Source organism: Schistocerca serialis, chromosome 7 (assembly GCF_023864345.2).
Source record: "Schistocerca serialis cubense isolate TAMUIC-IGC-003099 chromosome 7, iqSchSeri2.2, whole genome shotgun sequence".
NCBI lineage: Eukaryota > Metazoa > Arthropoda > Insecta > Orthoptera > Acrididae > Schistocerca > Schistocerca serialis.
Window position 1 is genome coordinate 530,948,267 of NC_064644.1, and position 21,997 is coordinate 530,970,263.

General features: G+C 46.5%; 1 protein-coding gene across 1 annotated transcript in view; it reads left to right on the plus strand.

The window, feature by feature from the left end:
• LOC126413213 (fatty acyl-CoA hydrolase precursor, medium chain-like) overlaps window positions 1-21,997 on the plus strand; it is a 174,114-nt gene that overhangs the window by 92,017 nt on the left and 60,100 nt on the right. The window contains exons 6-7 of the mRNA XM_050083110.1: window positions 6,439-6,604; window positions 20,979-21,160. Of these exons, the coding sequence (XP_049939067.1) occupies window positions 6,439-6,604; window positions 20,979-21,160 (348 nt within the window). The remainder of the gene's footprint in view (window positions 1-6,438; window positions 6,605-20,978; window positions 21,161-21,997) is intronic.

Genomic DNA, 21,997 nt, shown 5'->3' on the forward strand with positions numbered 1-21,997 from the left:
CCAGACATGAACCCAAACTGCCGGCCCACTCATGGGGTGGTAATTACCAAGTCCCGGTGGTGCTACTCTCCGACCAATGGCGCGAAGTGATACAGGATTTTGCAGGGAGTCCACTGCTTGTTCTCGGGTGGCTGGCGCCGATGCGAAGGTGCTACCATGTGCTTGTTTGCCCATTACGGCAATCCTCCCTCGTAGTGGTCAGACTTGGTGGACTGGAACCTCGACGACGAGTATGTCTGCCTTCACGTCCCCGTGCAGTCCAGCGCCGCGCCACTGTCACGTCCGAATGGCCCACAAATTTAGGTATTATATGATTCGAGCACCCACACGAACTCTGACAGGTGCTGAGAACAGTGTCTCACATGAACACGCGGCATCTTCGTGTCTTCCAACGTGGTCAGCGAACATCTGACGCTGTTCATGCCCCTCGACTCACTTTTTAAGCAGTATGCTGTTATTGAATTCTTGTGTGCAGAAAAAGTAACCGTGGTGAACATACATAAACGTTTGCGTGCAGAGTATGGCGATGCTGCAGTCGATAGGAGTACAGTTGGGAAATGGGTAAAGAAAGTTACAGCCTCAGGAAATGCATAAACAGAGCTCCGTGATCAGCCACACTCGGGACGTCGCCAAATTGGGTTGGACATCACTGTTTCATCCACCCTACAGTCCAGACCTGGCACCCAATTCTTTGGGCCGCTTAAAGATTCTCTACTGGGAACACACTGTGAAGATCACGGGAGTGTCACTCATGCAGTGAAAACAAGAGCTTTTACCAGCAGGGAATACGAGCTTTCCACAACGTTGGCGTATGGCCATAGAACGTGATGGAGACTACGTAGAAAATCAGGACACAGATAAGACATATTAATGTGTACTGTACCAAATTCTGACTGTTATAGCAGTCAGTCTTCAGGCCAGAAGTGGCCCACCGGGACTATCCGACCGCCGTGTCATCCTCAGTTGAGGATGCGGATAGCAGGGGCGTGTGGTCAGCACACCGCTCTCCCGGTCGTTATCATGGTTTTCTTTTACTGGAGCCGCTACAATTCGGTCGAGTAGCTCCTCATTTGGCATCACTACGCTGGGTGCACCCCGAAAAATGGCAACAGCGCATGGCGGCTGGATTGTTACCCATCCAAGTGCCGGCCACGCCCGACAGCGCTTAACTTCGGTGATCTCACGGGAACCGGTGTATCCACTGCAGCAAGGCCGTTGCCTCAAATTCTGACTTAACAATAAATATGTCCTGTGAAAAACAGTGGAGCATTACATATTGAACGATCCATGTACACTGACATCCAACGATGTCTTAAAGGTACTTCACTTCTTTTATCAAACAGACTGTATACGTAAACAATTTAATGAGTAATGCTGCGAATACCCACAGAATTCTAAACCCTTTTGGTCTGTGGTATCAGTCATTTACAGGTTAAATAAAAATTAGAAATCAATTTTTAATCCACCAACATTCATACAAGCTCAAGCGCGTACTCATACAAAGATATTACGGATTAAAGAAGACACAGAACTCTTTTCTTATCCTCGACGTTATTAATAAACTTCCGTATACTGTTGATTAACTAAAAATAAGAAAAATTAGGTTAAATTGGAAGTAAGAAGAGGCGGCGTCACATTTCTCTTCATACTCGGGAACTCGACGTTTCGACCACTCTGTTCGGATCTCTGCGGGCTATTGAATAGTTTCTGTTCGTTACTAGTGCAATCCTTCAGAAGAATAGCGTAGGAAGGTTTTTTCTCAGGGGCGTAAAAGGACGCGTTAACGGACGCGAACGCAACACTCCTTTGAAGAAAAATGTAAAATCTGTGGTAGCAAACACCAAGGAGAGTGCGACCAGAATATATGTTTTAATAACTTACGAGTGCTAGCCAAGGAAAGTTATATTTGTAGAAGGAAAATTCAGAGTAGTCAAAATCTCTCGGAAAGCCTGCAATTTCAATTCAAATCACGGTTACCGGCATCTGACCACGTGGCTTTTTGCCACCCAGCTACGGCGCACGAGGGTCATCACCAACTATCGGGAAGCCACTTCTGTGGCACAACAACGATAATATTTTGACAACATTCCCTATTCTTTCAGTACATGCAATACGTACCTACGGTCGCAGGTTCGAATCCTGCCTCGGGCATAGATGTGTGTGATGTCCTTAGGTTAGTTAGGTTTAAGTAGTTCTAAGTTCTAGGGGACTGATGACCTCAGATATTAAGTCCCATAGTGCTCAGAGCCATTTTTTGAACCAGTATGTGCACTAATAGCAGCCTGAAGACTTTCACCAAATAACTCCACTTTTTTCGAAAAAAGAAATGTTATGAGTGGCACGACACTGATTTTCGATGCCCTTTTCGCTTCCTATACCAACTCATCAATTTCGCACACCTTCTCTTCTTGGAGCACCATCGTACGCAATATATTAATTCGAAACGCCAGTCCAGGTGCCCAATACCATTCTCACTAATCACCATTCCAGGTACCGACTTACCACATTCCATGCACTTCCATGCCTTATGCATTCTATTTTGCCGGAACTTCAACCAAGTCCCATCAACTCAATCATGAAATTTGAAGTGAAATTCACTCCAGCTTCCTGCCTTAGTCAACAACGCTCCACCTCACCGCATCCTTCCGTTTCCTCCCTCTTGCGTTCTCCTCCTCAATATCTCTTACCTGCTGCCCGTAGTTCCACAGGGCCCTATTCTAGTACTCGTCAATCCGCCTCTATTCTGAACATAAATCATTTTCGTACCCCACCAGCATCGCTATTGTATAGTAGCATCATTATCAGTGATTTCATAGAACAGAAAGCAGTTTTTAGGATCTCACTTAGACAGTGAACTGACATCACTTAGTTCCAGTAAAATGTACGTAGAGGAACTAAGGGCAAAGTTTAAGCAGATTTTAAATTGTGGTGTCGGGAAGTATGTGCCTTGTAAGTGAATAAAAAACGGGAAAGATCCACTATGCTTTAATGATTCGGAAAATGCTGAGGAAGCACAGGCTGTTGCACTCTCGGTTCAAAAGAGAACGTGCAAATGAAGACAAGAAAAGATAAGTAGAGATTCGTGCGTCTGTGAAAAGATCTGTGCGGGAAGCATACAACTACTGCCACCGTCACACTTCAGCAAAAGATCTGGCAGAGAACCCCAGAAAATTCTGGTTTTAGGTAAAATCGCTTAGCGGGTCTAAGGCTTCCATCCGGTCACTTGTTGACCAGTCTGGTGTGGCAATTGAAGATTAGCAAAGCGCAAGCCGAAGTCTTAAATTTCATCTTCAAGAAATCGTTCATGAAGGAGAACCATATAAGCATATCGTCGTCTGACCATCGAACAGACTCCTCTGTGGACGACATAGTAACAAACATCTCTGGCGTAGAGAAAGAAGTGAAGCAGTTGAGAACAAGTAAGTCACCAGGTCCGATGGAATCCCAGTTTGGTTTTCAAAGAGTAATCTACGCGACTGAACCCTCACTTAATTTGCATTTATCACAAATCTCTCACGCAGCGCAAAGTCCCAGGTGACTGGAAAAAAGCGCAGGTCACTCCTGTATATAAGAAGGGCAAAATAACGGACCCACAAAATTACCGACCAATGTCTGTAACATTGCTTTGCTGCAGAATCCTTGCAGATATTCTCAGTTCGAATATAATAAATTTCTTGATACCAAGAAGCTTATGTCCACGCATCAGCATGGTTTTGGAAAGTATCGCTTGTGCGAATCTCAGCTTACCCTTTCCTCACACGATATACCGAAGAGCAACAGGCAGATTCCATGCTTCTAGATTTCCGGAAAGCGTTTCACACGGTGCCCCATTGCAGGCTGTAAAAGAAGGTTTGAGTGTATGAAACAGGTTCACAGGTATGTGCATGGCTTAAGTTATAGAATCCATTATGTCGTCCTTGACGGCGAGTATTCATCAGAGATAAGGGTATCGCCAGGAGTGCCCCAGGGAAGTGTGATAAGACGGCTGTTATTCCCTGTAAACATAAATGATTTGGCGGACAGGGTGGACAGCAATCTGTGGTTGTTTGCAGATTATGCTGTGATGTAGAGTAGGGTGTCGAAATTGAATGACTGTTGCAGGATACAAGATGACTTAGAAAAATTTCTTGTTGGTGTGATGAATGGCAGAGAACTCTAAATGTAGAAAAATGTAAGTTGATGCGGATGAGTAGGGGAAAACAAACCTTTAGTGCTCGGAAGCAGCATTAGTAGTGTTTGACAGTCAAGTCGTTTATATATCTGAGCGTAACGTTGCAAAGCGACATGAAATGGAACAAGCAAGTGAGGAGTGGGGTGGGGAAGGCGAAGGATCAGCTTCGGTTTATTGGGAGAATTCTAGCAAAGTGTGAATCGTCTGTAAAGCTACTGCATGAAGGACGACAGTACGAAATATTCTTGGGTACAGCTCGTGTGTGACACCGAAGCAATTCAGAGGCGGGCTGCTGGATTTGTTATTGGTTAATTCGAACAACACGTAAGTGTTACGGAGATGCTTCGGGAACTCAAATGGGAATCCCTGGAGGGAAGGCGACATTCTTTTCGAGGAACACTATTGAGAAAATTTAGAGAAACGGCATTTGAAGCTGACTGCCGAGCGATTCTACTGGCCCAAGCATACATTGCGCTTAAGGATGACGAAGATAAGATGCGAGAAATTGGGGCTCGTATGAAGACATGTAGATAGTCGTTTTTCTCTCGCTCTACTTTCGAGTGGAAAAGGAAAGGACTAATAGTGGTACGAGGAACCTTCCGCCACGTGCCGTACAGTGGAATGCGGAGTATCGGTGTAGATGTACGTGTGTAAATTAATCAAATTCTTTAAAACTCATAAAATTTTTATCAACGTGTATTATTTTAAAAATATTTTTGCGTATGTTTGTTTGTTGTTTTTGTGGTCTTCAGTCCTGAGACTAGTTTGATGCAACTCTCCATGCTACTCTATCCTGTGCAAGCTTCTTCATCTCCCAGTACCTACTGCAACCTAGATCCTTCTGAATCTGCTTAGTGTATTCATCTCTTGGTCTCCCTCTACGATTTTTACCCTCCGCGCTGCCCTCCAATACTAAATTGGTGATCCCTTGATGCCTCAGAACATGTCCTACCAACCGATCCCTTCTTCTAGTCAAGTTGTGCCACAAACTTCTCTTCTCTCCAATTCTATTCAATACCTCCTCATTAGTTATGTGATCTACCCATCTAATCTTCAGCATTCTTCTGTAGCACCACATTTCGAAAGCTTCTATTCTCTTCTTGTCCAAACTGTTTATCGTCCACGTTTCACTTCCATACATGGCTACACTCCATACAAATACTTTCAGAAACGACTTCTTGACACTTAAATCTATACTCGATGTTAACAAATTTCTCTTCTTCAGAAACGCTTTCCTTGCCATTGCCAGTCTACATTTTATATCCTCTCTACTTCGACCATCATCAGTTATTTTGCTCCCCAAATAGCAAAATTCCTTCACTACTTTAAGTGTCTCATTCCCTAATCTAATTCCCTCAGCATCACCCGAGGCAACTCGACTACATTCCATTATCCTCATTTTGCTTTTGTTGATGGTCATCTTATATCCTCCTTTCAAGACACTATACATTCCTTTCAACTGCTCTTCCAAGTCCTTTGCTGTCTCTGACTGAATTACAATGTCATCGGCAAACCTCAAAGTTTTTATTTCTTACCTTCGGAATATTTTACCCAAGAGGACGCCATCATCATTTAACCATACAGTAAAGCTGCATGTCCTCGGGAAAAATTACGGCTGTAGTTTCCCCTTGCTTTCAGCCGTTCGCAGTACCAGCACAGCAAGGCCGTTTTGGTTAGTGTTACAAGGCCTGATCAGTGAATCATCCAGACTGTTGCCCCTGCAACTACTGAAAAGGCTGCTGTCCCTCTTCAGGAACCACGCGTCTGTCTGTCCTCTCTACAGATACCCCTCCGTTGTGGTTGCACAAATTTTTGTTTAAATTACGTAATTTTTGCGGCTGAACAGCTGTTTTATCTGCTACAAGCCCGTTTCCCAGTGGAAAAAAGGACTTTTGGCAGTTATGGTCCTCGAGGAGACACCAGGAGGCTCATAAGGAAATCACAGCAGACATATCTAAACATGTTTTTGAAGAGTTTAAAGAGGAATATTACTCGTCCTATGAACTGAGATGATTTTACCTTCAAGAACAAGACCCACGAAAACCTGCAGACTTATACATGGGTTTGAATGAACGTTGACTGAAACACATTCACGTGTGAAAAACACACACACATAGACACACATCTACAAAGAACAATCTTTTTTTCTAAATGGAATGAAGTTTGTCTTTGCTCTGTCTTCTGTACGTTTCTACCTGTATACTTCGTGTTGCTTGAGACGTCTCAAAATGACTGCGGCCCTGCTGTGTGCGTGTGTGTGCGTGCAGGAGGAGGCGCAGCTGCCGCTGCTGTTGTGGACGCCCGTGATAGAACCGGATGTGGAGGGCGCCTTCATCACGGAGTGGCCCGCCACCGCCCTGAAGGACGGCCGCTTCAGCAGGGTGCCCGTCATCACCGGCTTCACATCTGGCGACGGGATGGAGGCAGTCCGTCGTGAGTTTCTGCACGTACACCCATTAGCGCTAAGGTTAGGTGTCCCGTTCAGGGAAAGTCGCAGTTACTCGGAAACCAACAGATACTGTTGTACTGGGGATCGACGAGGAAACTGAGTGTTGTGTACATACTTCCGCGTAGTCAGCGTGTACACAACTTTCGCACTAGAGCGCGCCCCGCTAAGCGCAACAGCTCAGGCGCAGCGCTCGTCCGTCTCCGCACTACGAGATGGCGTTGCCATAGAGACGTACCAAATTCTGCTTCTGCCGATCCGCGTATTAATATGTAACGCAGCCAATGAGATTGCTGCTAACGTAGAACCTTTTCTCCTCGCGGATCGCACTCGCGCAGTGATACATGAACGCGCGAGGTATTTAACGAGTGTACAGACCTCCGATTAGTCAGTCTGCGCCAGTCTGCATTAGTCTGTACCAGTTCTGAATTTGTCTGTACCAGTCTATAGTCAAGTTTCAGTCTGCGCCTAATAAGATTAGCATATTCATGTACATAGCCATGAAGATAAATGTATAGACACTTTTGTCAAGTATCAGAGATATATGTGAGAATAATATTAACGTACCAATACCAAAGGAACTTCAGATTGTCAATTGTAAATAGCATCTAGAACCAAGTTAAGTAATTTTATGCTTGTTATTATTTTAATAAATGTGTGTGAAAATTAATCAAGTTCTGTTTAAAGGTGGTCACCGTCAGCCTGCTACTCTAAGCGTGCAAGTGGCATTTCTATCGTCTGACCTAACGGTAGAAGATAAACACGCCACGATAAGACCACGAGACATATTGCTGACACTCGCCTGCTTCGTTAGAGCGACAAGTCAAATAATCTGATGGTGTGTGTACTGAAGGTCTTACAGTACGCTCACCACACTGAGATATGTAGCATGAGATACGAGCGAATCCATCAAGAAAACGAATTTGCCGTTTTGAAAATGTACATAGCGTTTCAGTTAAACAGTAAGAGGAAATGTTGATTTGAGGGTCCTTTCCATGATGGGACGGTTTAGAAGGCGCGAGAGCATCACGGAAGTCGTCAAACTCTGCTGGCAGACGCAGTAACGGTGACATCTTGCGTAATGAAGAGGTCTGCTGTCGAAATCAGAAGAGTAGGTGCTTCAAAGAAAACTGCATCAAAAAATTACTAGACTAGACCTTTCTTTCTCCCGAAGAGTATGCGCTGTTTAGAAAGTTCCTGGCAGATTAAAATAGCACGCCAGGCTGGAACTAAAGCCAGAACCTTGCCTTTCGGGGGTAATGCTTTTATCGCCTGATCTATTCATGGACAGCAGGTAACCCACTGTGACAGCGTCACGTCTGTCAGTATGACCTCTGCAGATTAGCCCTGATGGGCCATTTTGTACTGGCCAACCACCGTGTCATCCTCTTCCAATGAAGTCATTATGATGTAGTGTTGTAATACTTCGCAGTTAGGCAACGCTGAGGGGGAGGGGGGGGGGTTACGAATGGACTGTCAGTATAAGATCCGCAGACTAGCCCTGATGGGCCATCCAGTGCTGGCCAACCACCGTGTCATACTGTTCTGATGTGGTATTGTAGTACTTCGCCACTGGGCAAGGCCGAGGAGGGAAGAATGTTTGCCGGCCACGGTGGCCGTGCGGTTCTGGCGCTGCAGTACGGAACCGCGGGACTGCTACGGTCGCAGGTTCGAATCCTGCCTCGGGCATGGGTGTGTGTGATATCCTTAGGTTAGTTAGGATTAAGTAGTTCTAAGTTCTAGGGGACTTATGACCTAAGATGTTGAGTCCCATAGTGCTCAGAGCCATTTGAACCATTTTTTTTTTAAGAATGTTTGGACTGCCGACGGAAGCCACGGGTATTGCGGACACGAGGGCATCCGAACCCCCTAGAGAAATATTACCTTGAGTAAAATTTGGAGACAATGAGAAGAATGCCACCAAGTCAAGGATCCCTGTGGACATTGGGACGAGGCGTACATTCAATAGCCGCGCGGCTCTCCCTGTCGGAGGTTCGAGTCCTCACTTGGGCATGGGCGTGTGTATTGTCCTTAGTGTAAGTTAGTTTAAGTTAGATTAAGTAGTGTGTAAGCCTAAGGACCGATGACCTCAGCAGTTTGGCCCCTTTAGGAACTAATAAATTTCCAAAAGATTTCGTACACTCAATAGCGGGCAGAACACACAGAGAGACGGCATATGAAGCGTTGGGCACAATCTTGAAACTTGCACTGCATCATCAGTTCGGAAGATGACAAGAAACATCCCGACAAGTCATGAAGCCATGTAGACACTAGGAGAGGCGTACACAAAAGCGCCCAGAATTCACTCAGGGTAGTTCGTGAAATCTTGGTTTGTTTGAGAGGTGTTGGGCTGCATAAAAAGGCTGACAGACCATAAGAAAGACGCCTACAAATCACGCCAGAAGGCACTTGGACGAAGTAGAGACGTAAGGGCGTCGTGACCTAAAAGAAAGATAGCTGTTACGAACAAATGAGTCTGTTGTTGTGTGGTAGCTATCGCGACAACTCGGCAATGCAAGCAAACATCTGATCAATGTGCTGGATCTATTGTGACCAGCGCTGGGAATGGCCTTGACTTAGAATACAGGAGGAAAACGATGTTCCCGAGTCAAAAGCCAGCCCGGAAGAGATCGGAAATCTCCACCCAGAACTGGGAGGCGTGGTCGCGAAACGACAGGCAGTCATTCGGCTTTCCAATGGCAACACCGGGGCTACGAAAAATTCGGGCAGTCTGCTTTCTAGTAAGAGAGCGATGAGATGCGAAAGAGTCGTCGATAACACAGCGGAAAAACAAGAACAAATGGAGACACGCCAACCGATTGCCTACTTACACCCATGCTCATAAATTAAGGATAATTGCAGAATGTGGTGCCACACAACGTGGCACTACACGAAATTGGTGCTAATAGCATAGGCACTTAGGGAACACACACGACACAGATCTGTAAGTTCACAGTATTGGTGATAAGTTGAGGAAACCGTCCCGAAACACATGTGCTACAAAACGCCACTGTTTCCTCCGCATGTACCCCGACGTCAATATGGGATATGATCACCATGCACACGTACACAGGCCTCACAACGGGTTGGCGTACTCTGGATCAGATGGTCGAGCAGGTGCTGGGGTATAGCATCCCATTCTTGCACCAGTGCCTGTCGGAGCTCCTAAAGTGTCGTAGGGATTTGAGGAGGAGGAGGAGGAGGAGGAGATTAGTGTTTAACGTCCCATCGACAACGAGGTCATTAGAGACGGAGCACAAGCTCGGGTTAGGGAAGGATGGGGAAGGAAATCGGCCGTGCCCGTTCAAAGGAACCATCCCGGCATTTGCCTGAAGTAATATAGGGAAATCACGGAAAACCTAAATCAAGATGGCCGGACGCGGGATGGAACCGTCGTCCTTCCGAATGCGAGTCCAGTGTGCTAACCACTGCGCCACCTCGCTCGGTAGGGATTTGAAGACGTGCAGCAATACGTCGACCGAGAACATACCAGACGTGCTCGATGGGGTTTAGGTCTGGAGAACAGGCAGGCCACTCCATTTGCCTGATATCTTCTGTTTCAATGTACTCCTCCACGATGGCAGCTCTGTGGGGTCTTGCGTTATCATCCATCAGTAGGAAGGTGGGACCCACTGCACCCCTGAAAAGGCGGACATACTGGTGCAAAATGACGTCCCGATACACCTGACCTGTTACAGTTCCTCTGTCAAAGACACGAAGGGGTGTACGTGCACCAATCATAATCCCACCCCACACCATCAAACCACGACCTCCATACAGGTCCCTTTCAAGGACATTAAGGGGTTGGCATCTGGTTTCTGGCTCACGCCAGATGAAAACCCGGCGAGAATCACTGTTCAGACTATACCTGGACTCGTCTGTGAACATAACCTGGGACCACTGTTCCATTGACCATGTACAGTGTTCTTGACACCAGGCTTCATGGGCTCTCCTGTGAACAGGGATCAGTGGAATGCACCTTGCAGGTCTCCGGGCGAATAAACCGTGTCTGTTCAGTCGTATGTAGCCTGTGTGTCTGGAGATAACTGTTCCAGTGGGTGCGGTAAGGTCTCGAGCAAGGCTACCTGCAGTACTCGTGGCCGTTTGGGGGCGCTGATAGTGAGATATCGGTCTTCTTGTCTTGTTGTACGCTGTGGACGTCCCGTACTGTAGCGCCTGGACACGTTTCCTGTCTGATGGAATCGTTGCCATAATCTTGAGATCACACTTTGTGCCACACGGAGGGCCCGTGCTACGACCTGCTGTGTTTGACCAGCCTCTAGTCGCCTTAGTATTCTACCCCTAATAACGTCATCACTCTGTGTTCTTTGAGCCATTTTGAACACAGTCTGAAAACGTCTGCACACTTACTCGCTGCACTGTACTCTGACATGCACAAACACACCTCTGCGTATGTGGGCTGCTACCACCGTGCGACGACTGCAGATCAAATGCACCGCATGGTCATATCCCGAGGTGCTTTAAACCCGCAAATCACCCACCAGAGCGTTGTTTCACCATGTATCAGCATTATTCTTAATTTAATTAGTATGAGAATGGCTGACAGTATCTCGCTTCCATTAAGGAAGAAACAAACTCAAGTACTTAATTCGTATGAAAAGAGAGATTTTTATCTGAGAGTGGCTTCCCACTCTCCTGAATTCTAGAAAGGCTGCCGGCCACAGCAAACAAAATTCTATAGCGCGCTTCTCTGACCGAATAGCTTTGGCTCGGAAAAATGCGGAGTTTGCGGACTATCTGTCCTTCACGTGTTTCACTAGCCCTTGGCGGCTCCTTTCTTAGATATGGAAACGAACCCCCAGAGAATAGCCTGAAGTGACCGAAACTCGTCAGTCGCTTCCTCGGCTCATTGCGCGACCCAGACATGCAGCTACAGAAAAATTCAACATCACCCAGTGTGGGAAGAATTTTAAAACAATAACTGACAGCTTAATCATTGCAATCACTGTGGTTGCTCATAATCAGCTTTGATCTGCATTGACGGGAAAAAAAATCACAATACCGAGAAGGACCTGTGTGACGTCAACGAAAGTTGACAGGAGTCTTTCTACACCGCAGAGATGATGTCTTTTCTAGTTTCTTGCCAGCAACGCTAGTACGCCACTATGAGGGCGCAAAAAAGGTTTGCTTTACATACACGCTATAACGGTCGGAGCGTTAGTTACCTTCGAGATTGGACGTGGTGAACTGATGTTAGTCAAGAATGCCTTTAAGGCGATAAAGACAGCATCATCAAGACCTCACTGAGTGAACAAGGTCATGCACTAGGGCTACGAGAAACTGGATATTTCTTCTGCGATATTACAGAAAGAGTTGGTAGGAATGTAGCCACTGTGCGTGATTGCTGCCAGCGATGGTCACGACAACGTACGTTCGCAAGAAAACCGGGCTCCGGACGGCCACGTGGCACTACTGAGAGGTAAGATCGCCGTGTTCGGCGTATAGCCAATTTCGGTAGCAGTTGGCACCGCTGTGACGCAACGAACTCTTGCGAATAGGTTACCTCAAGGACAGCTCCAAGCCAGAATTTCTGTGCTGATAAACCTCTTACATTATTTGATTTTCAAACAGCTGAGCAAAACTGAACGTACTCAGACATTACTCTCTTTACTTATTCTGATCAGCACTAAACTGACACACAATATTTTTAGCGCAGCGCAATCTGACTTTCAGTAATCCCTACAAAAGAATGGCCCTGACTAACATTAACCTATACCTTTCTCAAATCACTTACAAAAATCTTCGTTACTCGAACTACTGCAATACAGCGAGCGTCACTACTGCCAGCTAAATAAAAGATTCAAACTACTGAAGACCCTAACTACTGATAGGCATAGTTAGCAAATGAAAGATTTTGATAGAGAACAAACAATGTATTTACTTAATAGTGTTCAAAAGTCATAATATATATATAGCAGTTCATGGCATCCAGTCTTACAAATGTACTGTTTCTGATGGACACACGTCCAGATCATCCGCTCTCAAAAATCCGCCATCTCACTTTCCCACATCCACCACTGCTGGCGGCTCACCTCCAACTGCGCAACGCTACGCGCTGTTGACAGCCAACTGCCCAACACTACAATAGCAAATTACAACAATGCCAACCAGTCACAGACTGCACACAGCACAGCCAGTGATTTTCATACAGAGCGCTACGTGGCGGTGGCGTTACCAATATAAGAACCTAAACAGCCTACTTACACCTCTAGCGTGCATTCCACTGACCTCAAACCACCGCCATTTGCGACTCCAGTGGTGTCAAAGGGGAGCTAATTCGAGGCAGGGTGGAGGTCTGTTGTGTTTTATGAAGAAATTTGTTTCTGCCTTGGAGTCAGTAATGACCGTAGGTTGGTTAGAAGGAGGCCAGTTGAGGACCTGCAACCAACCCGTGTGTGTGTTAGGCACACTGAATCTGGAACTGGAGAATAGATCTGGGTGCGATTTCGATTGACAACAGGAGCACTCTTGTGGTTATCCCACGCACCCTGATTGCAACTTTGTGTATAAGTCTGGTGATTCGACCTGTTGTGCTACCATTCATGAACAGCATTCCAGGGTGTGTTTTCAACAGGATAACGTTCGATCACGTACTACTGTTGTAACGCAACATCATCTACAGAGTGCCAACAAGTTGCCTTGTCCTGTTCGATCACCAGACCTGTCTACAATCGGGCACATAAGTGAGATCATTGGACAACTCCAACGTCATCCACAACCACTATTAACTGTCCCTGTGTTGACCGACCAAGTGCGACAGATGTGAAAGTCCACCCCAAAACTGATATCCGGCACCTGTCCAACTCAACGCATGCAAGTTTCTTTGCTTGCATTTAACTTCTGACGGTTACACCGGTTACTGATGTACCAGCATTTCACATTTGCAATGGCTTATCTCGTGCGTACATTAACCTTGATCTTGCAATGTTAACCACTTAAATAAGTTACCTAGACAAATATATTCCAGAAATTCCATTAGTCTACATTAATAATTTTTTGATGTTTTGATTTTTTGCCGTCACAGTATGTAATCAGTACCAGAATGTCTCAGAAATGAAAATTAAATCAAAGGAGTGAAATGATAATGAGACGAATCAGCCCGTAATGGAGTGACGTCAACATACATTTTTCTACATTTTTAGAATCTGCCATTCATTACAACAAATGAAACTCCTTTATAAGTCATCCTGTATTCTACTACAGCCACTGAATGATGACACTTCTCCGTTCAATACAGCATCATCGGCAAACAGTTGCAGAGTGTTGCTCATCCTGTCTGTCAGATCATTTATGCATGCAGAGAACGGGAGGTGTGTGTGTGTGTGTGTGTGTGTGTGTGTTTTGAGGACCTTATGGATGGCCAACGGCGAGGTTATCAGCACCCTAACAATGATTAAAATAAACGAATGTGGATAAGAACGAAAACTATCGTACACGCATGCCCACGAAATGACCACACACAATCAGTCCATCGCACAGGCACTATCACATGCACTGAAACCAATGAGGAGGCAAGATAGCTAATGAAGAAATTAAAACAGAGGGAAAACCAAACACAGAAGAGCTAAAAGACAGCACAGGGAAATGTGGCTGGCTGACCACTTACAAAAAACTTCGGTGAGCCAGCCACCCTGTTGACACTTTAAAAACACATCCCCAGAATCTTGTTCACAAAACTTTAAAACTCGAACCACATTCGTTTGAGTATTGCTTAAAATAGACTGCAGATCCACCCTGCAAATCTGCTGCATTCCGCTGGTCAGCAAATAAAATGCAGTGCAATAAAATGTGGTGCACCGTGATCTGCACGCCACAAGCACCGCACATCGGACGGTTCTCTCGCCGGAGTAAAAATCCATGCGTCATAGGGCAGTGGCCGATGCGAAGACGAGTAAGGATGACCTCGTTCCCACGACGTGGCTGGAAGGAAGTAGACCACGGGCGAGGTGATGATGATGATGATGATCGGTTTGTCGGGCGTTCAACTGCGCGGTCATCAGCGTCCGTACAAAGTCCCAATCTTTACACAGTCCAATCTAGACACTTTCACGAATGATTATGAAATCATGAGGACCGTGCAAAGACCCAGTCCCCGGACGGAGAAAATCCCCAACACGGCTGCGAATCGAACCCGCGACCCCTTGATACAGAGGAAGAAACGCTAGCCACTAGACCATGAGCTGCGGACAACGGGAGAGGTCCAACCGCACTTCCCTGGAGCACTGACAATGATAATTTTGTCCCCGATGAACACTTTTCTTCAAGGACAACGTACTGACCTCCGTTACTTAAAAATCTTCGAGCCAGTCACATGCCTGAGAACCTACACTATTGGCCATTAAAATTGCTACACCAAGAAGAAATGCAGATGGTAAACGGGTATTCATTGGACAAATATATTATACTACAACTGACATGTGATTACATTTTCACGCAATTTGGGTGCATAGATCCTCAGAAATCAGTACCCAGAGCAACCACCTCTGGCCGTAATAACCGCCTTGATACGCCTGGCCATTGAGTCAAACAGAGCTGGGATGGCGTGTACAGGTACAGCTGCCCATCCAGCTTCATCACGATACCACAGTTCATCAAGAGTAGTGACTGGCGTATTGTGACGAGCCAGTTGCTCGGCCTTTTCAATTGGTGAGAGGTCTGGAGAATGTGCTGGCCTGGGCAGCAGTCGAACATTTTCTGTATCCAGAAAGGCCCGTACAGGACCTGCAACATGCGGTCGTGCATTATCCTGCCGAAATGTAGGGTTTCGCAGGGATCGAATGAAGGGTAGAGCCACGGGTCGTAACACATCTGAAATGTAACGTCCACTGTTCAAAGTGCCGTCAATGCGATCATAAGGTGACCGAGACGTGTAACCAATGTCTCCCCATACCATCACGCTGGGTGATACGCCAGTATGGCGGTGACGAATACACGCTTCCAATGTGCGTTCACCGCGATGTCACCAAACACGGACGCGACCATCATGATGCTGTAAACGGAACCTGGATTCATCCGAAAAAATGACGTTTTGCCATTCGTGCACCCAGGTTCGTCGTTGAATACACCATCGCAGTCGCTCCTGTCTGTGATGCAGCGTGTAGGGTAACCGCAGCCATGGTCTCCGAGCTGATAGTCCATGCTGCTACAAACGTCGTCGAACTGTTCGTGCAGATCGTTGTTGTCTTGCAAACATCCCCATCTGTTGACTCAGGGATCGAGACGTGGCAACACGATCCATTACAGCCATGCGGATAAGATGCCTGTCATCTCGACTGCTAGTGTTCACCAGGCAACACCGGACAACTGCTGTTTGTGTATGAGAAATCGGTTAAAAACTTTACTCATGTCAGCACGTTGTATGTGTCGCCACCGGCGCCAACCTTGTGTGATTGCTCTGAAAAGCTAATCATTTGCATAGCACAGCATCTTCTTCCTGTCGGTTAAATTTCGCGTCTGTAGCACGTCATCTTCGTGGTGTAGCAATTTTAATGGCCAGTAGTGTATTCTGAATGATTGGACTTCTATTAACAGTCTACAGTGCGGAACTGTGCGAGACGTTTTCTGGAAAACTAGAAGTATGGAATCTGCCTGGTGCCGTTCATCCATGGTTCTACATCTACATCTACATCCATACTCCGCAAGCCACCTGACGGTGTGTGGCGGAGGGTACCTTGAGTACCTCTATCGGTTCTCCCTTCTATTCCATTCTCGTATTGTTCGTGGAAAGAAGGATTGTCGGTATGCCTCTGTGTGGGCTCTAATCTCTCTGATTTTATCCTCATGGTCTCTTCGCGAGATATACGTAGGAGGGAGCAATATACTGCTTGACTCTTCGGTGAAGGTATGTTCTCGAAACTTTGACAAAAGCCCGTACCGAGCTACTGAGCGTCTCTCCTGCAGAGCCTTCCACTGGAGTTTATGTATCATCTCCGTAACGCTTTCGCGATTACTAAATCATCCTGTAACGAAGCGCGCTGCTCTCCGTTGGATCTTCTCTATATCTTCTATCAACCCTATCTGGTACGGATCCCACACTGCTGAGCAGTATTCAAGCAGTGGGCGAACAAGCGTACTGTAACCTACTTCCTTTGTTTTCGGATTGCATTTCCTTAGGATTCTTCCAATGAATCTCAGTCTGGCATCTGCTTTACCGACGATCAACATTATATGATCATTCCATTTAAAATCACTCCTAATGCGTACTCCCAGATAATTTATGGTATTAACTGCTTCCAGTTGCTGACCTGCTATTTTGTAGCTAAATGATAAAGGATCTACCTTTCTGTGTATTCGCAGCACATTACACTTGTCTACATTGAGATTCAATTGCCATTCCCTGCACCATGCGTCAATTCGCTGCAGATCCTCCTGCATTTCAGTACAATTTTCCATTGTTACAACCTCTCGATACACCACAGCATCATCCGCAAAAAGCCTCAGTGAACTTCCAATGTCATCCAAAAGGTCATTTATGTATATTGTGAATATCAACGGTCCTATGACACTCCCCTGCGGCACACCTGAAATCACTCTTACTTCGGAAGACTTCTCTCCATTGAGAATGACATGCTGCGTCCTGTTATCTAGGAACTCCTCAATCCAATCACACAATTGGTCTGATAGTCCATGCTCTTACTTTGTTCATTAAACGACTGTGGGGAACTGTATCGAACGCCTTGCGGAAGTCAAGAAACACGGCATCTACCTGTGAACCCGTATCTATGGCCCTCTGAGTCTCGTGGACGAATAGCGCGAGCAGGTCTTCACATGACCCTCTTTTTCGAAACCCATGCTGATTCCTACAGAGTAGATTTCTAGTCTCCAGAAAAGTCATTACACTCGAACACAATACGTGTTCCAAAATTCTACAACTGATCGACGTTAGAGATATAGGTCTATAGTTCTGCACATTTGCTCGACGTCCCTTCTTGAAAACGGGGATGACCCGTGCCCTTTTCCAATCCTTTGGAACGCTACGCTCTTCTAGAGACCTACGGTACACCGCTGCAAGAAGGGGGGCAAGTTCCTTCGCGTACTCTGTGTAAAATTGAACTGGTATCCCATCAGGTCCAGAGGCCTTTCCTCTTTTGAGCGATTTTAATTGTTTCTCTATCCCTCTGTCGTCTATTTCGATATCTACCATTTTGTCATCTGTGCGACAATCTAGAGAAGGAACTACAGTGCAATCTTCCTCTGTGAAACAACTTTGGAAAAAGACATTTAGTATTTCGGCCTTTAGTCTGTCATCCTCTGTTTCAGTACCATTTTGGTCACAGAGTGTCTGGACATTTTGTTTTGATCCACCTACCGCTTTGACATAAGACCATAATTTCTTAGGATTTTCTGCCAAGTCAGTACATAGAACTTTACTTTCGAATTCATTGAACGCCTCTCGCATAGCCCTCCTCACACTACATTTCGCTTCGCGTAATTTTTGTTTGTCTGCAAGGCTTTGGCTATGTTTATGTTTGCTGTGAAGTTCCCTTTGCTTCCGCAGCAGTTTTCTAACTCGGTTGTTGTACCACGGTGGCTCTTTTCCATCTCTTACGATCTTGCTTGGCACATACTCATCTAACGCATTATGTACGACGGTTTTAAACTTTGTCCACTGATCCTCAACACTATCTGTACTTGAGACAAAACTTTTGTGCTGAGCCAACAGGTACTCTGAAATCTGCTTTTTGTCACTTTTTCTAAACAGAAAAATCTTCCTACCCTTTTTAATATTCCTATTTACGGCTGAAATCATCGATGCCGTAACCGCTTTATGATCGCTGATTCCCTGTTCTGCGTTAACTTTTTCAAATAGTTCGGGTCTGTTTGTCACCAGAAGGTCTAATATGTTATCGCCACGAGTCGGTTCTCTGTTTAACTGCTCAAGGTAGTTTTCAGATAAAGCACTTAAAAAAATTTCACTGGATTCTTTGTCCCTGCCACCCGTTATGAACGTCTGAGTCTCCCAGTCTATATCCGGCAAATTAAAATCTCCACCCAGAACTATAACATGGTGGGGAAATCTACTCGAAATATTTTCCAAATTATCCTTCAGGTGCTCAGCCACAACAGCTGCTGAGCCAGGGGGCCTATAGAGACATCCAACTACCATGTCTGAGCCTGCTTTAACCGTGACCTTCACCCAAATCATTTCACATTTCGGATCTCCGTCAATTTCCTTCGATACTATTGCACTTCTTATCGCTATAAACACGCGTCCCCCTTCACTGTCCAGCCTGTCTCTGCGGTATACATTCCAATCTGAGTTTAGGATTTCATTACTATTTACATCTGGTTTCAGCCAACTTTCTGTCCCTAGAACTATATGGGCGTTGTGACCGTTTATTAATGAGAGCAGTTCTGGGACCTTTCTGTAGACGCTCCTGCAGTTTACTATTAGCACATTAATATTGTTATTCCCTGTTGCATTTTGCCTACTCCTACCTTGCTGCGTCTCAGGAGGCGCCTTGTCGGGCCTAGGGAGGGGATTCTCTAACCTAAAAAACCCCAATGTGCACTCCACACGTACTCCGCTACCCTTGTAGCCGCTTCCGGCGTGTAGTGCACGCCTGACCTATTCAGGGGACCCTACATTTCTCCACCCGATAGTGGAGGTCGAGAAATTTGCACCCCAGATCTCCACAGAATCGTCTGAGCCTCTGGTTTAAGCCTTCCACTCGGCTCCAAACCAGAGGACCGCGATCGGTTCCGGGAACGATACTACAAATAGTTAGCTCTGATTTCACCCCGCGAGCGAGGCTTTCCGCCTTCACCAATTCCGCCAACCGCCTGTACGAACTGAGGATGACCTCTGAACCCAGACGGCAGGAGTCATTGGTGCCGACATGAGCAACAATTTGCAGTCGGATGCACCCAGTGCTCTCTATCGCCGCCGGCAGAGCCTCCTCCACATCTCGGATGAGACCCCCTGGCAAGCAAACAGAGTGAACTCTGGCCTTCTTCCCCGACCTTCCCGCTATTTCCCTAAGGGGCTCCATCACCCGCCTAACGTTGGAGCTCCCAATAACTAATAAACCCCTCCCCCCGTGTGCCTGCTCGGACCTTGCTGAAGGAGCAGCCACATGTCCACTCACAGGCAGAGCGGGCGATGCCACACGGCCAGCCTCCACTTTGACCCTCCGCCTCGTGCGCCGCGAACGCCGCTGAACCCGCCACTCCCCTTGGGGAGAGGGTGACCCAACCGCGCCCAGTACACGCGAAGATGTCTCGACAGCAGGGACAGTGGGTGAAGCATGTAACACCTGGGGTGTACCTTGCGACGCACCAGACTCCCCACTGCCGCTACACTCCGAGGCAGCAGCCTGAAGACGGCTGACCGCGGCCGTCAACACGCTCAGCTGTTCGCGAACAGTGGCCAGCTCCTCCTGCGTCCGTACACAGCAGTCACACATCCTATCCATCCTAAGGAATCAATTTACTGAAGAGAGTTAATCAACCTTTAACTAGACTGCTAATTCACTAAAGGCGGCTGTTTATTAACTAAACTGTGGTTGCTAGGCACTTCTTGTAGAAAACAATGGAAATAGCACTACCTGTCTCTGGACTGTATTGAAAACAAACACTAGCACTACTGGCACTATGGCTGACTAAAGGGACTCTCTCTGACTGTATTCAAAACAAACACGAAATCTATGGAACACTATTAATAGCACCCGACAATTAAAGCTTCCTAAAAGCAAATACACACGGAAGAAGAAGTGACAAGTAAGAAAAATACAGTTAATACTTAAATTAAGGTAGCTCGCTACACAGCAGACGTGAAGCAGACGGCAGTTACGACGACACTGACTCTACTGGCACTATGGCTGGCTAAAGGGACTCTCTCTGACTGTATTCAAAACAAACACGAAATCTATGGAACACTATTAATAGCACCCGACAATTAAAGCTTCCTAAAAGCAAATACACACGGAAGAAGAAGTGACAAGTAAGAAAAATACAGTTAATACTTAAATTAAAGTAGCTCGCTGCACAGCAGACGTGAAGCAGACGGCAGTTACGACGACACTCACAGGATATGGTGCGAGAAAAGGACAAGTTGAGTTTCGCGTGAGTGATGCTTTCCAAATATGTGTCGATTTAGGGATGTAGGCTTTCCTCCCTCAAGGAAATTTATTAAAATATGCTCAAGAATTCTACAGCAAGGATATGCTGAGGATATGGGTCTGTAATTTTGCGGTTCCATTCTTTTATCTCTATTGTATTCTTGCTTTGCACCATTCGCGGACTGGGTGGGAAGGGATGGGTAGGGAACGGACAGTGGCAGCAAGTTCACTCTCCACAGGATTGGACTGTGGTAAGCAGCGCGCCTACTGTGTGTTGCAGGCAAGCGGTACCTGGACGACGCGGCGGCGCTGCAGCAGCTGAGCGACAACTTTGTGGCCGCGGTGTCCCCGCAGCTGCACCTTCCGACGCCGCAGCAGCGCGAGGAGGCCGCCCTGCAGATGCGCGACTTCTACTTCGGGCACGAGAACATCACCGCCAGCGACGCGCAGGCCGTCGTCGACGTAAGTATTTCGCGACGCAAAGCTGTGAGCCCCTGCCATACACACAACACGTCTTCTTTTAAGTGCATCACAGCTTCGTACAACGATTTTTGTCCTTACTGGTCATGAAATGGTACCGAATGCCTGTGGAAGCATCGTATACTGACTTCTACATCTACATATACATTTAAATTCCGCAAACCACCCAACGGTGTGTGGCGGAGGGCACTTTACGTGCCACTGTCATTACCTCCCTTTCCTGTTCCACTCGCGTATGGTTCGCGGGAAGAACGACTGCCGGAAAGCCTCCGTGCGCGCTCGAAACTCTCTAATTTTACATTCGTGATTTCCTCGGGAGGTATAAGTAGGGGGAAGCAATATATTCGACATCTCATCCAGAAACGCACCCTCTCTAAGCCTGGACAGCAAGCTACACCGCGATGCAGAGCGCCTCTCTTGAAGAGTCTGCCCCTTGAGTTTGCTAAACATCTCCGTAACGCTATCACCCTTACCAAATAACCCTGTGACGAAACGCTCCGCTCTTCTTTGGATCTTCTCTATCTCCTCTGTCAACCCGGCCTGGTACTGATCCCACACTGATGAGCATTACTCAAGTATAGGTCGAATGGTGTTTTGTAAGCCACCTCCTTTGTTGATGGACTACATTTTCTAAGGACTCTCCCAATGAATCTCAACCCGGCACCCGCCTTACCAACAATCAATTTTATATGATCATTCCACTTCAAATCGTTCTGCACGCATACTCCCAGATATTTTACAGAAGTAACTGCTACCAGTGTTTGTTCCGCTACCATATAATCATACAATAAAGGATCCTTCTTTCTGGGTCTCATGAAC